This window comes from Zonotrichia leucophrys, chromosome 1, assembly GCF_028769735.1.
Source record: "Zonotrichia leucophrys gambelii isolate GWCS_2022_RI chromosome 1, RI_Zleu_2.0, whole genome shotgun sequence".
Classification (NCBI taxonomy): domain Eukaryota; kingdom Metazoa; phylum Chordata; class Aves; order Passeriformes; family Passerellidae; genus Zonotrichia; species Zonotrichia leucophrys.
Window position 1 is genome coordinate 101,898,076 of NC_088169.1, and position 15,701 is coordinate 101,913,776.

The window sequence follows — 15,701 nt, forward strand, 5'->3', positions numbered from 1 at the left end:
TTTTGGCTGAGTGCCAAGATGCACCTGGCCATAATAACCTTTGCTCTGTGGTACTTTCTCCTATTGTCCTTCATTAAACTTTTTAAATTTTCTCAGGAGAGTGAACGTGTTTTTCACAGACATGTTCAGTGGTGGCCTTGGCAGTGCTGGTGGAATGGTTGGACTCAATGATCTTAGGGGACTTTTCCAACCTTAATGATTCTGTGATTCTGTTTCAAAGGCCAGCCTAAGCAGAGATGAGCACATCTGTCGTGGATGTACAGGAGCACACCACACACTTAAAAAGGTGATGCACAGTGTATTGATGCCCCAGAGCACTATGGCTTGGGTCCCAGCTTGGGAAATACTGAGGAGCTTCCTAAATCTTTAATTGCAATCCTCACGTTTAATTGCACTGGATGTAATAGCAGCAGTGATACAGTTCTGGAAGACAAAGTAATGTCTGTGTAAGGACACCTCTAGTTGAAATTTACTTATTCTCTTTCCAAAGGAGGCTCTTTGAGCCATCCATCCCCAGCACTGAGTGCTCCAATACCATCCATAAAATGAGTTTCCACAATTTGCCTGCAGGTAAGAATGAAATTAAGCCATTCCAGGCAAAGACAAGTGAAGAAAAATACCAAACCCAAGCTCAAAGTCCTCAGGGCCTAAGACTCAATAAGGGAATACAAAACATTATACTAGAGAAACAATCCCCACAGGGATAATCCTGCTTTTCACTGCACTCCCAGCAGCTGCAGTCACTGTGAGTGGGAATTGCTTTTTCTCTTTGTAATTCAGCATTTGGGTGTGTGGATTTCCCTGGTTTTATTTGAGTTCTGCTCCCAGTGGAAATGCTGGCAGTCCTGCAAGGCTGACAAAGGCTGGAGGGCTCCAAGTGTGGATGTGATTTGGGTGCAAATGGACTTTATTGGCACCAGGGAATAAAGACAAAGATGCAGAGAAAAATAAAGGGGTTGAGGGAGTGATGGAGGGACAGCGGGAGAATGGGATGGAGGGATGAAAGGATGGAGATAGAGAGGAATGGAGGGATGTATGGAAATATGGAGGTAAGGAGTAATAGAGTGATGGAGGAATGAAGTGATGGAGAAACAGAGGGAGGAATGGAGTGAGGGAGGGGTGGAGGGACCGATGGCAGGATGGAGAAACAGAGGTATGGCAGAAGGGTTGGAGGGCTGGCATGATGGATGGGGTGAAGGTGGAGGCAAAGCTAGAAAGGAGGGTGGGATTTGGGGCTGGGAATCCACCCTGGGAATGAGATTTCAGAAGAAGCCATCAGCAGGAGATGGCTCGGGGGTGTTTTGGTGTGGGTTTGCAACTGCAAAAGAGGCGAAAGGAAATAATGAAGAGTGTGTGTGTGTGTGTCTGCACATACGTGTGCACACACATGGACAGCTCTCATATGTGTACACATGAGCAAGTATCTGTGCACGAGTGCATGCACACGGGAGCACACACATGTTGTGTCTATGTCCGTCTGTCTGCTCATGGGTGCATCTGTTCACGTGTTCACATGCATGTGTAATGCACGTGCACATTTGTGAGACTGGACATGTGCGTGTGTGCATCTGTGTGTATGTGCACATGCACATGTGTGTGCATGCATGTTCATATAGGAATGTGCATGAACAAATGTGCATATGCAGCACGTGCACATATGAGTGGACAGACATGTCTAGCTGTGTATGTGTCCAGATGTGTGTGCATGTTCATGCTTATGTCTGTGTGCATGTATGTGCTTGCACATGTGTGCATACCATTGTGCATGTGTGAGCACGGGGTGCATTTTCAGTTATTCATGTGCATGTTTGGGCATGTGTGTGCAGGGGTGAGTGTTGAGAAGGGAAATACAGGTTGGATATCAGGAAAAAGTTTTTCAGGGAAAGAGTGATCAAGTTCTGGAATGGTCTGCCCGGGGAGATGGTGGAGTCACCATCCCTGGATGTGTTTAAAAAAGATTGGATGTGGTGCTCGGTGCCATGGTTTAGTTGAGGTCTTGGGGCATGGGTTGGACTTGATGATCCTGAAGATCTCTTCCAACCTAGTAATTCTGTGAATTTTGTGAATTCTGTGTATCTGTACAGGTTTGAGTATACGTGCATGTGTTTGGATGTGCTTGCATGTGTGTACAGTCGTGTGTGTACATGTGTGCACATCTTTCTGTACAAATGTCAGTGTGCATTACATACACACCTGTACGAGAACCTGCATGTATGAATGTGACTTGTGTGGTTCTGCATGTCCACATGTCTGTGTGCAAATGTGTTTGTGTGTGAGTTGACATGTGTGTGCATGTGCAATATGCCTGTGCAGGTGTGTGCGCACAAGAGTGCCTTGCATGTGTGTTTGCATTCCTGTGCATGAGTGTGTGCAGGGGTGAGTGACCATGCATGCATGTGCACAAACACATGGGTACCTTGCACACTTATGTGCAGGTACGTGACTACGCATTTCTGTGTCTGCACACATGCATGGGCATTTCCTGCGTGTTTGTGCTCTGGTGTGTGTCCTTGCAGTTACATGGGCATGTCTCCACATGTGCGTGCAGCTGTGTGTGACTGTGCAGATGTGTGCACACAAACACACACATCTGTTATGTATGCATGCAGGTGTGTGTGTGACCACACATGTTTGCACACATGGGCGCCTTGCACATTTGTGTGGATGTGTGTGATCACTCATGCAGGCATGTCCGTACATGCATATATGTGACTTGCCCATGTGTGTACAGGTGTGTGACAATGCACGTGTGCACACACAGAGGAGTGTTTGTTGGGTTTGCCTGTTTGGCAGGTGTGTGATTGTGCAGGTGTGTCTGAAGTATGCAGGTCTATGCGCACATGGGTGTGTCTCCTCCTGTGTGTGCAGCTGTGCAGGTCTGTGGCAGTGCAGCTGTACGCACACACACACATGAGCTTTTTAAAATGTGCATGTGCAGGTTTCTGTGACCCTGCATGCAAGCGAGTGCACACCTGAGTGCCTTGTACATGTGTGTGCAGGCCTGTGACCAAGCATGTGTGTACACACTTGTATGCGTGTGTTTCACATGTGCTTGCAAGTGTGTGCAGCCGTGCAGGTGTGGGCACACACACACATAGCCATCCTCACGTGTGTGTGAGCTGTGTGGCTGTGCAGGTGTGGGCACACACACACACATAGCCATCCTCACATGTGTGTGAGCTGTGTAGCCGTGCAGGTGTGGGCACACACACACACATAGCCATCCTCACGTGTGTGTGAGCTGTGTGGCTGTGCAGGTGTGGGCACACACACACACATAGCCATCCTCACATGTGTGTGAGCTGTGTAGCCGTGCAGATGTGGGCACACCCATGGCCATGTATCACACTGTCTGTCGTGCGTGGATGTGCAGGTGTGTCCCGCGTGTGCGTGCCGTGTCCGTGCCGTGCCGTGCTCGTGCCCGTGTGCGTGCAAGCCCCTCCCGCTGTCCCCGCCTCCGCGTTGCGGGCGGAGCGCGGAGCTCGGGGCGGGGAGCGGTGCGGGGCTCGGAGCGCGGAGCGGTCGCTCCCGGCGCGGGGCCGCCATGGCGTGGCCCTGCATCACCCGTGCCTGCTGCATCGCCCGCTTCTGGAACCAGCTGGACAAGGCGGACATCGCCGTCCCGCTCGTTTTCACCAAGTACTCGGAGGCCACCGAGCACCCCGCCGCGCCCCCGCCGCGCCCCGCGGCGCCCATCGAGACCCAGCCGGGCGGCGAGGCGGCTGCGGCGGCCGCGGGAGCTGAGCCGGCTCCCGGCGCCGCCCGGCCCGGCCCGGCCCCGCACGCCTCCCCCCCGGCCGACTCGGTGATGCGGCACGACTACAAGCCTTGGAAGGTGCAGCGGCCGGAGCCGAGCTGCAAGCCCAAGAGCGAGTACCAGCCCTCGGACACTCCCTTCGAGAAGGAGACGCAGTACCAGAAGGATTTCCGTGCCTGGCCGATCCCCAAGCGGGGCGACCATCCCTGGATCCCCAAACCGGGACCTTCCCCCGTCCTGGCCCTGGACCGCGCTCCCCCGGAGAAGCCGGCTCAGGAGAAGCGGCGGAAGGTGCACATCGCTCCCGAGAAGAAGGAGGAGCACCCCGAGGCGGAGGATGAGCATCCCAAAGCAGCGCGGCCCGGGGATGGGAGAGACAAGGGTCGGAAGAAGGCGGAGGAGGCGGGCGGGCAGCCGGCGGAGCCGAGCCGAGGCCGGGCGGCTGCCGATGCTGTCAACAGGCAGATCAAAGAGGAGGTGGCGGCGGGGGTCAGCTCGTCCTACAGGTGAGAAGACATATCCTCCCCCCACTCCCACCCCATCCATCCTGATCCCCACCCTGCCGGCCCCTCCTCAGGTCTTATCCAGCCCCTGTGCGCTTCCCTGGAGGAGCATCCCACCCAGGGAGTGAGGCTGTGAAACATTCCGGGGGGGGCTTGGCTTGCCGATTTCCTGCGCGGGGAGTGTCCTTAATTTCCCCATCTCTCTGGGAATCGATGATGGAGCAGGAGGTATTGTACAGATAGTGAATACATGCACACTTTTTGTTGGCGGTCTGTTGGGTTTGGCAGCGGGTTTGAGTGTCTTTGTGTTCCCCCCCCTCCTGTTCATTCCAAATTTCAAAGACACCCACCACCTTGGGTTCCCGTATGGGTAATGTTTGGGGTCACCTCCGTGGAATGTGCAAGTCACTTCTGGTCCTTGCCGAGCACATCCCTGGCTGTCAGGCTGCAGCCAGCCCAAAGGACCTGCAGCCTGACCGCATCATGGACAGATGAGTGCCCCACCCAGGGGCAGGAGCATCCCAGGAAGCGTCTCAGGCTGGCCCCGCTCAAGACAAAGCATCCCTGGATGCGCCAGGATGAGGGACACGCATCCTAGGCCGCTTGGGTGGGGCAGCCTTCAGACGCTGCCATGTTTTAATGCAGCGCAGCAGGGGATGACACATCCCTCTGTCCCCCCAGCACCTCCCCAGCCAGCTAGGAATGCGTGCCCTTATTTCACTTCGGCAGCAGAGACCTTGTTTGGGATTCCGAGTGTGAAACTCCTCGCAGCGAGCTGCTGTTGTTGTTTCTCTCCGGGTCAGGGCGTTCGATGTGTTGGGAATGCAGAAACAAGTGATGGAGTGGCTGCCCTGCATGTACGTTTGCAAGGAGGGCTTGCTGCAGTTGTGTTTTCCAGCACTTTCTTTGGCAGAGCCCACCCCTGCCAGGGTGGAAGTGGCACAGAGCAAAGCTGTGGTGCAAAAAATGAGATTGCAGCTGTTTTGCCTTTCCCTATAGCTGTGTGAATGCTGAGGTGTTTATGACTCTGAATAGAGGTGACACCTGGCCATCAAACAAGCAACACATTAATGCAGATTTAGGATGAAGCTGGGACTTGCCTCCTCTGTCCCACTGAGCAAAGCTGACAGTCATCTGCTTTCCCCCCTCCCTAAGTGGGAAACAGTTCAAGCAGTGAAATCCTGATTTTTGCTGTCATTTGGCATCAGTTCTTAACTCTCCCTGGGTAATGCTGGAGGCTCAGGTGCATCCAGGTGTGATGGTGGTGCTTGGCTGAGACACGAAAAAGTGCCCAGGGATTTTTGGGGCCTCTGTTTTGCAGGGTGGGAGAGTGTTGGGAAAGGAGTCTCTGGGAGTGACACAGCCCTGAAATCTGCTGTGAACCGAGACTCAGCTTTTTGTCTGCTCACCTTGTAAGGTCTGCTGGAGACAGCAGGGCTAAAGCAGAAAGCTTTCTCCTGGAACTGGAGAGCTGATGTGTTGTTTCTCTTCTACTGCCACAAAGGATAATTGCACTTATTTGCATATTTAAATGCAGATTGCTCACCTCCCTGTCCCTCCAGTCTGCTCCTAAGGCACTGGGCTAGGATTCCTCCCCAAGGAAAGGGGTTGGATCAGCAGGGATGTTAAACCTAAGAGGAACTAGAAGGATTTAGCCTTCTTTGTGTTGCTTGTTGGCTTTCACAGTACTCTTGGGGCTTCTCTTCCCACCTGGGAAAGTGCTCTCCCACTTCCATGTTTTTCTTCCTTGCAGAAATGTTTGCTCTGACGCTCAGCCATAGAGCATAAGCGCCTCTTCATTAATGCCTAAGTGATGTTTTGGCTAATTGTTCTCATTTTCTGTTCAAATTAGGCATCTTCTAAGTGTTGTTTATTGTTTGGATTCTTATAAAAAGCCAAATTCTCCAAGTCCTAATTACTGCCAACAGCCTGTCTGCTGACATGCTGGGTGGATATTGTACATCTCCAGGGATGGAGACTCACAGCCTATTGGGGCAACCTTATGGGCCACCCAGCAGCCAAAAATTACCCCCTCATGACCTCTTGCTAGAGAGCAGCAAGGATGGCTCACATGGGGCTTTGTTCCTTGTGCATGGATGAAGGTTCTCCATCAGCAGAGAGTCAGGGGGAGATTCCCTTACAGTCCTCTGTCACTGCTGCAAATCCATGTTTCCAAGGCTGGGAGACAATTCCTTGGTGAAACCAAAGAGCAGACCAGCAGGAGTTTTTAAGCTTGCTCTGTCCCACTGGGTATTATTTCCATGTGAGAAATACCTGAGAGCATGGGATAGAGTCAGCAGCTAGCCCAAGGTCATGAGGGAAGTCCATGCTAAAGGGAAGAATTCTCTTTTTTAACCTCTGTGTGCCTGGACAGATGAAAATCCCAGAGACCATGTGCCTGTGACCTCCTCCCAGGCCCACACAGAGGTGGTGCCTGGTGGTGATGTCCATGGAAGATGGAGGTTCCTCCCAGCCAGAGGGATGGGGGATTTGTTTGTATCAGCATTTTAGCCAGAAGCCTTCAGTGAGGCCAGAGGGGCAGGAGTGTGGATGTCTGCCAGAGACTGCCTGTGCCCAGGGATCCTACAGAATAAATTTATTTAGGATTTATTTCCAGTATTTAGTTCTCTTATTCTTATCTTATTTATCGTATTTACATTATTTATATTTTTATATGTATATATTCATTAACTATAATTTATTAACTATTCAGTTATGTATGGGATTTATTTATGGACTTTTTCCCACTGCTCTCACTGGGTGTGCAATGGTCGAGCAAGGTTCCAGCACTGAGGGGCTTCTTGCCTCAGTTTCCCTCCCCAGCACGTGAGCTGCCCAAGTTTATAGGTAGCCAAGGCAGGTTACATCTCCTTCACTCCCCCTTCCCTTCCCTTTGGTCCTGCTTCCCAGTGTGGCCTGTGGACCCTGAAGGACACCAAGGAGCAGGAAATCCTTCAGCCAGGTCAGTGACAAGCCCCATGGAAAGCCTCTGGTGGTGGATGAAGCTGTTTTCTTGTTCAGTTCTGTGAGGGCTTTATCTGTGTTGGGTGAGGGGATTTCTCCTCCTGAACTTCTGGATGGGATGGGCAGAGCATTTCTCCCAAAGGATGGAGTGGGCTGGACTTGGCTCTGGGAGTTTGGGATCAGAGGGAACAAGCAACAAAATGTGGCATTTGCTGGTGGATGTGAAACAATTAAAAGCACTTTTGGCAAAAATAAAAGAAGGAATGAATGAATACTTTCCATTTTTATCTGGAAATTATGTGAAAAGGACAGAATTAGGTGTTTCTTGGGTGTTGTTTCCCCCTTCTCTTTGTCTTGCATTCTGCTTCTTTTGTTACCTTTATTCCCTGAAAAAAAAAGATACAAAACTTAAAGGAAACATTTACCCCCTTTGTAAGGTATCAAAATGAGTACTAAGAAAATTAATTTCCCGTGAGAAGTAATATTGTGAAACCAGATTTAATTTTTTTTTTTACCAAACCAATTAATTTTTCCCTCCCACCAACTTCCTTTCCTAGCAGAGGAAACAAGACAATAAAGGCTTCAATGGAAAATTTTGGGCTGCCTCTAGTACTAATGAATTGCCTGTTGCTAATGTTCTGTCATTCATCCCAAACCCTGGAGGTACTGAGGATGTGGAGCAAATGAGAATCTGTAGTAGCTATAGAGATGAATGAGTCAGCACTGGAGACTTGCTGCCTGCTTTTCAGAGACACAGCAGAGATAATTTGGGGAGGGATATCCACAAAGGAAGGCTGGACCAAGGTACAGAAGGGCAGGAAATCCATGCTCCTCCTTGTTCTGAAAACAGGCTGGGAGAGCTGGGGGTGCTCAGCCTGGACTGGAGAACGATCTGGGGAGACCTCAGAGCACCTGTCAGTGCCTAAAGGGGCTCCAACAGTCAGAGTGGGACTTTGGGCAAGGGTCTGGAGGGGCAGAACATGGGGGAATGGCATCCCACTGACAGAGGGCAGGGTTAGAAGGGATACCAGGGAGAAATTCCTGGCTGTGTATCACAGACATCTTTTATGAAAAATCCTTTCCTTAGGATTTTTCCTCCTGAGAAGCTGAGAGGCCTCAGGAACAAAATGTAAACAGTGATTATCTGCTGCTGTGGAATGCAACAGGTGCATCTGTGATTGGCCCATGTTGGTTGTTTTTAATTTAATGGCCAATCACAGTCAGCTGGCTTGGACTCTCTGTCCAAGACACAGGCCTTTGTTATAATTCCTTCTTTTTCTATTCTTAGCTAGCCTTCTGATGAAATACTTTCTTCTATTCCTTTTAATATAGTTTTAATATAATATATATCATAAAATAATAAATCAAGCCTTCTGAAACATGGAGTCAGATCCTCATCTCTTCCCTCATCCTCGGACCCCTGTGAACACGGTCACAGATGTGAGGGTGCTGTGGCCCTGGCACGGGTACCCACAGAAGCTGTGGTTGCCCCATCCCTGGAAGGTTTCAAGGCAGATTGGATGGGGCTTGGAGCAACCTGCTCTGCTGGAATGTGTTCCTGCCCATGGCAGGGCAGTGGAACAGGATAAGCTTTGAGGTCCCTTCCAACCCAAGCCATTCTGTGTTTCTGTGATTTTATCTAACGTATTCTTGAAAATCTCCAGTGGAGGACAGCTCCTACCTTGGTGAAAATGCTAATAACACTGCTTATGCTGTAACATGGGAGATTTTCCATTGCCTTCTGAAACTTCTGATCAGATCCATAGCTATGTCTATACTAGTAAATTAAAGAGTCCCAGGACACGTTCCTGGGTGTGGAAGCATTATGTAAACTCCAGTTCCTAGAACTGTCCCCAGCCCTCTTCTCACACTGGGTTTGGTAGCACACACTCACTCCCAAGCCAAGAACTTATCCCTGCAATCAGTTTGGATGCAACCACCTTGGGTTTAGAGGTTAAAGAGGTTTAATAGCAAGAGTGAGGGCTATCCCAGACTCCACTGCCAGAGAACATTCCTGGGCAGATACCATTCTCCAAATCCTTGTTGTTTCAGCTATGAGAGTGTGTATTAAAGTAACCATGTAGGCAGAAGGATCCAGTTTTCTCAGGTGGAAGGGAAGGGGCAGAATGTTTTCTTCCATCCAGAAAAGGCTGTTCAGAGAGGTGTTTGGCAGCTCTGGCACAGGCTGAGCTCTGTCTCAGGGGTCATTTGATACAAACCTTCAGTGGCAGGAGGAGACACAATGTCTGGTGATTCCACAGGGATGGGTTGTATGAGTAACTAATGAATAATGGCCTAGTGTTTATTAAGACACAGAGCATGGAGATGGATGATACAGGCTTTGCTGGTTTTGCACAGCCTAGTTTTTGGAAGTGCAGGGTGGCCACAGGGGTGGCTTCTGTGAGAAGGTGCTGGAAGCTTCCACCATTTCTGGCAGAGCCATGCCCTGATGGCTCTGAAGATGGACATGCTGCTGGCCAAGGCTGGGAAAATTATAGATGGTGGAAACGCCTTTGTGATAACAGATTTAAGGAGAAAATCAAAACAAAGTGGGACGCAGTGTTTTTGTAGCCAGAGAAAAGGAAGAGGTGAGAACATGTGAGGGAAATGACATGGAGACACCAAGGGCAGTGGGGAAGGAGGTGCTCCAGGTGTCAGAGCCAAGAATCCTCTGCAGGCCATGGTGATGACCATGGTGATGTCCATGGTGAAGCAGGTTGTCCTCCTGCAGGCCACGGATCCCTGGGGGATGCAGAGATCCACCCACAGCCCTTGGGGGAGATGTCCACACCAGAGCAGGTGGATGCCTGGAGGAGGCTGTGATCCAGTGGGAGGCCTGGCGGAGAGAGGGGGCCCTGCTCCCAGGCTGGAGCAGCCTGTCCTTGGAGGACTGCACCCTGTGGAAAGAGAGAGCCATGCTGCTGCAGTTTTGGGAGGTGTGGTGCTCGTGAGATTGGAACCATGCTGGAGAAGTTCACAGAAAACTGTCTCCTGTGGGAAGGGACCCCATGACATAGCAGGGGAAAGACTTCTCTCCCTGAGCAGTGGAAGATCATCTCAGGTCATGAACTGACCAAAACCCCACCCCCTGTCTCCCTGAGCTGTTGGTGGGAAGGAGGAAGGAATGGGGATAAAAGGTGTTTAAAGGGCTTATTTTACTTATCATTATCCTCCTCTGACTTTGTTAGCAATAAATTGATTTTGTACTTTTAAGTTGAGCCTGTTCTGCCCTTGGAGTGTTTTCTCCAAGTCCTTATCTTAACTCATGAACCCTTCATTTAATTTTTTTGCTCTGCCCAGCTGTAGCAGCGGAGGGTGAGCGAGCGAGCATCTGTGGTGGTTGCCTGCCATCTGGCCAGTGTCAGACCACAACTTGCAGGCAGAGAGCTGTTCTGCCACACTCTTGATCTCCTCTGGATGCAGTCCATCAGCTGGGAAAGACCAGTGGTGTCTCCAACCTGGGGACATTTGCAAGATCCAAATTGGAGTATGTGGCAATGTATTCCCTGCAGTCAGTTCAAGGTGGACAACATCCAGCCCCAAAAGCCAAGGGGGAGCTGCTCAGCAATGTAGGTAAAACTGAATTTTGCTGCTTTGACTGTGTGTGGACTGGAGCTGGTCAGTGCATGCCTTAGGACATGGTAGGGCAGGAGGAAGAGATGGAGGTGGCATTCAGGTGATGGAGCCAACATGCTTGAGCAACTATTCCTCTGCTCCTGCTCAGCTGGGCCACCTCAGAGAGACCTTCAGCCACATGGAGCTGGATAGGACCCTCTGAACCCTGAAGTCCAATTATCTGATTTGTTATTTAGTCTTTATGAGTCCCATCAAAGGCTCTGTCTCAGAAATGCAGAATTTTTAGTTGCATTATGCCAGCAGGAAGGCCTCAGTCTCTGATGATTTGCAACTCATTTACAGTCTGGGCCAATGGACAGGCTGTAGTTTGCTGTTTTATTTGGTTTATTTCTCTCTTATATTTTTCCTGTTTTATTGGCATACTTAGTGACTTTCCCCTGTCCAAATGTCACTGCTCAGTGTCTCCAGGTACAGTATCCACATTGTTTGGCTCTGTAGCTAGGAAGTAAACATTTTTACTTCCTGGTATCAGCCTTGTCTCTCTAACTTTTCCGAGATGAAATCTCTTTTTCTTAAACAGAGATGGACACTACTGCCCTTTGGAGATGAGGTCCCCATTCCTACTAAAGACTCAATGAGTCGTGTTTGTGGGCATCACGGATTCATTATGAATCCCTCATTTACTCTTTGATAACAAGGATGTCCATACTGTTCTTCTTCTCCTTCCTAGGCAGTTACATCCCGTAGCAATAAATTCTGGTGATTCATACCAAGCCTAGAATTCACTACTAGTTCTCATTCCATTTTGAACATGGCAGTCAAGGTCAATCCCCTCCTTCCCCTGTGATTTCCCAATCCTACACATTGGTGCTCCCAGTTGCATTGTGTCATTAGGTGTCATCAACATTGCCCTACTTTTTTTAGTGCCAAAGTCAACCTCAAAAATGTTAAACACTGCTAACCTTCTTTCAGGCTGCAGCTCAGCCTTCCAACATTCATCACTGTCATTTCCCTTCCCTAGGTTCCCATTCTGCTGATGTTCATGTTCACTGGCTTAATTAATCATTTCTCACGTGGCCCTGGATAAAATGCTTTGCTGAAACCAAGTAGATTTTCACATTTCTTTTGTCTGTTAAGTCAGTTATCGTGTCAAAGGACATGTCAAACATCTCTCCTCCTCCCCTTCCACACACTTCTGTGTCTGGTGAGACCACCACCTTCTTTGGGATGCACGAGCTGATGCTGGAGAGCAGATCCCACTTTTACTTGGTGGCTTCAAGCCACCACTGTAACACAAAGTAAATAAAGAGGAGAGAGATCAACTAATTTAGATTACCCATCCTTTCTTTTTTCAAATAAATCACTAAGACATATAATGTTATAAATACGTCTCATCTTGCATTTAGAGCATGACCTTTCCTTTTCCTGTCTCCTGCCAGCTAAATAAGCTTTCTAAGTACTTCTGCACTCAATCTTGCATCAATCTTCACTGTTCTTTGCTCTGATCTGAATGTATTTATATATATATGTATGTATGTGTATATATATATGTATATATTCATATGGTGTCTTTGGCTAAGCCTTGCTCCACTGGGGCAAGAGCAGGGATGCTCTTCTGCTATCATGGTCAACACCAGCCAGGAGGGAAAGGGACATTTTAGGAAAGTTTTATAGAATGGAATTTTTATTTCTCTTGTTGTATAACTCAATAATCTGGATATCCTCCCAATGTCCTTTTTATATACATATATATAGGTGTATATGGGCGTATATATATGGTATATGTGTATATACATATATAAAGGACATTGGAAGGATATATAATAATTTGTAATTATATATTATTTATTTCTATATATTAATATATTTTATATACTAATGTTTTATATATTATGTTTATATCTATGTATATCTATTTTTATATATTATTGAAATACTATACACACAAACTGGGCTGTTCACCAAGTTACTCCTTTAGACTCCAACTCATTTTTTCTCCCCAAATCCAGCATTGCAGGTGTTCTATTGCAAACAAATTTTGCTTTCTATTAATAACTGCTTTATTTTGATTAATAGGTCATTATATGATGTTCTGGATTGCAAGATAAGTGTCTATTGCCCCCTTAGAGGTGGGGAAATTATCTTCTGTTAATTGGGCAGTTTGCTTTATCTCTTCCACAAACCAATCCTCCCTCTGGGAAATATCTTCTGTTAATGGGCCATTGAGTGTCTCTGCATGACTGATAAAATTACAGCATCCCATTGTGGGATGATCCACCCAGGGGGAGGAACCAAGCATTCCTAACTGGATATAATTGAGATTTTGGGACACCAGAGCAGCCTTTTTTACTGGATTTCCAGAGGAATACCAGGCCCATCTACACCTTCAGAGGATCTTCAGAGGAAAACTACACTCTTCTACAGGATCCCTGCTTCAACAGAATCACACCTGACACTCCAGCAGGACTAGAGCCACCATATAATCTTAAAATTTAACACACTGTGGTTGTGAGTTGCAGTCAGGTGTGTCTGTCCAGCCCGTCCTATCTCAGTCTTGGGTCTTGATGTCTCATGGTCCATCAGTGTTTATGTACACATCATCATCTTTCTCACACCTCCTTGGGCAGTAGGGGTGCTCCAGGGAGTTAGTGCTGGAATCTAGTAACCAGGCTTTGGGCTATGTCACACTGATATTTAATATGGAAATTGGGTGGGAAGTCAAACTGGATGGTTGTGCAAAATTGGTCTTTTCATGTCAGACTTGGGACATGGTGCAAAATAGGAGGAAACAGAGACTTGACTTGTAATTATGGCCTGGGAAGAGTGAAGATGTGAAGGTGGTGCACTGCTGTACCCCACTTTCATACCCATGTTGCTCTAATTAAGGGAGCTGTAAACACTGAAATAGAGGCTGTATTTTGTTTTAAAGTCTCCAAACACTTGCAAACAGTTGTGATTTAACCTGGGTCCCCAGTCTGGATTTCAGCAAACACCACATTCCAGCCCACAGAAGTATTACTGTGTCCTGAAGTCTGGCAATGTCCAGGTTCAGGGTTATGACATTGACATAGAAACTGCATTTATGTGCTGTGCAGAAGGGGAAATGAGGGGAATCACCATGACCTCAATTGCTGTGGACACTGCATCCTTCTTTGTTGTGTGTAAACATCCCGTGGGAAGCTGCACAGGTGCTGGAAATGTGTTCAAGCTTCCACAGCAACAAATGATCAAGAATATTCTACTTAGGAAATATTATAGGAAATTACTGTATGAAGTTCAGTGTAAGATGTTGTGGAAGGAGAAGATATTTATTTATAAAATATATTAAAATCTAGATTTTTCCTCTTTTTCCTTTGATTTCATTAATTTACACTCACCCTGCAGGTAGACAGATGTCCATGTTCAGGTGATCTGACAAGGATCACTGGTGGACACCAGCTTTTGAGTTCTTATGTCATTCCTTGGGTTTTTCTCAGCTGATGACTACAAATTCAGTTTTGTGCAGGTCTTTCATGTCACTTAGGGGTCATTTATCTCAGATTCATCCTTGAATAGCCCACCAATAGGACTCTCTGATGCTGAACACATCCAAGGATGGGGCAGCCACAGCTGCTCTGGGCAACCTGTGGCCAGGACCATACAAGGAAGAATTTCTTCCCAATATTCCATCTAACCCTGCCCTCTGGCAGTGGGAAGCCACTCTCCATTGTCCTGTTCCTCCAGACGCTTGTCCAAAGTCACTCTCCAGCTCTCTTGGAGCCTCTTTAGGTGTAGGATGCCTTAAATATCCAACAGGCAATTTGCATTTGCAGCGCTATGTTCCTCCTGTAATTCTAACTGGTACTTTTGTGTAGTGGTTTTGGTTTGCCAATTTTAGATTTCCCCAGTTTTCAGATTTCCCCAATTTTGAGATTTCCCCAATTAATGTGCTGATGAGTGTGGTGGATTCAGCACTGGCCAATCACTAGTGCACTCATTTCCTGCTGTGAGACAGGATTAGGAGAAAGACAAAGCAGGCTCAAAACTTTAAAAGGGTATAAAGAAAATTTTATTAAAAGCAACTAAAAGAAAAAAGTAGTCAGAATCAAAACAAACCCTTCAGAACACTCTTCCACCCTCCACAACCTTTTCTTTCCCACTGACAATGTAAAGAAACAAGACTTAAAATTTCCAGTCAGTTTACCACCTCTAAAATAGTCTTTCTTCAGTTCCTTTAGGGAGAGAAGTCCCTCTTGTTAAGGTATTGGAGACTTCTCCACAAGAGAGAAAAACCAGCTCTCTCACAGCTCTCAATTTTCTCACCACTAGCAGCCACCCAGGGAAATCTGCCATCATGAAATCCTTACTATTGCCACAAGCCTTCCCACAGCTTGTCAATGGGATATCTCGACTTAAGGGGTATTGTTTTAAAGATGAGCTGTTCAAAGGCAAAAGTTCTCATTATCTATCTCTAAAATCATGTTAAACCCTGAAAACAGAGATCTTCTCCTGGAAGCACAGGACTGCTCTTCTCTCTTTCTCAGTTCAAACTTCTCATGGGATCACAGCCATTTCAACATCTGCTTACTTTAGCATGGAAGCCTTTGCTCAATATCAGTTTGAACCCTTAATCTCCCCATAGTTTCATGCATTTTAGGGAAAAAGAGTCCTTTCTTCATAGTTTACAAGAGGATTTCAGCTTCAAAAATAAGGCATCTCCTCACCCTGCCATCTGGGACTTGACTTCTTCTTCACTGACATTGGTGTCCTCATGTTGTTCCTTTACATGCTTGCATCTTTCTCCTTTCTCTCACTCGAGGGAGTGTTGAAGCATTGAAAGGGTTATCTTTGCGTGAAAAATGCCAATCACTTGTGATAAAATTTTAGAAGTTTAATAGTAATAAAATAGTAATAAAAATTAG

At 47.5% G+C, this 15,701-nt stretch overlaps 1 protein-coding gene across 4 annotated transcripts in view; it reads left to right on the forward strand.

Moving 5' to 3' along the window:
* Positions 1–3,460: 3,460 nt before the first annotated feature.
* MAP6 (microtubule associated protein 6) overlaps positions 3,461–15,701 on the forward strand; it is a 48,885-nt gene continuing 36,644 nt past the window's right edge. For all 4 annotated transcript variants that reach the window (XR_010442076.1, XR_010442074.1, XM_064726311.1 and 1 more), the window contains exon 1: positions 3,461–4,263. Coding sequence is in view for 2 of the 4 variants with exons in the window: in XM_064726311.1 (XP_064582381.1) it covers positions 3,545–4,263 (719 nt within the window). In the remaining 2 variants the exon portion in view is untranslated. The remainder of the gene's footprint in view (positions 4,264–15,701) is intronic.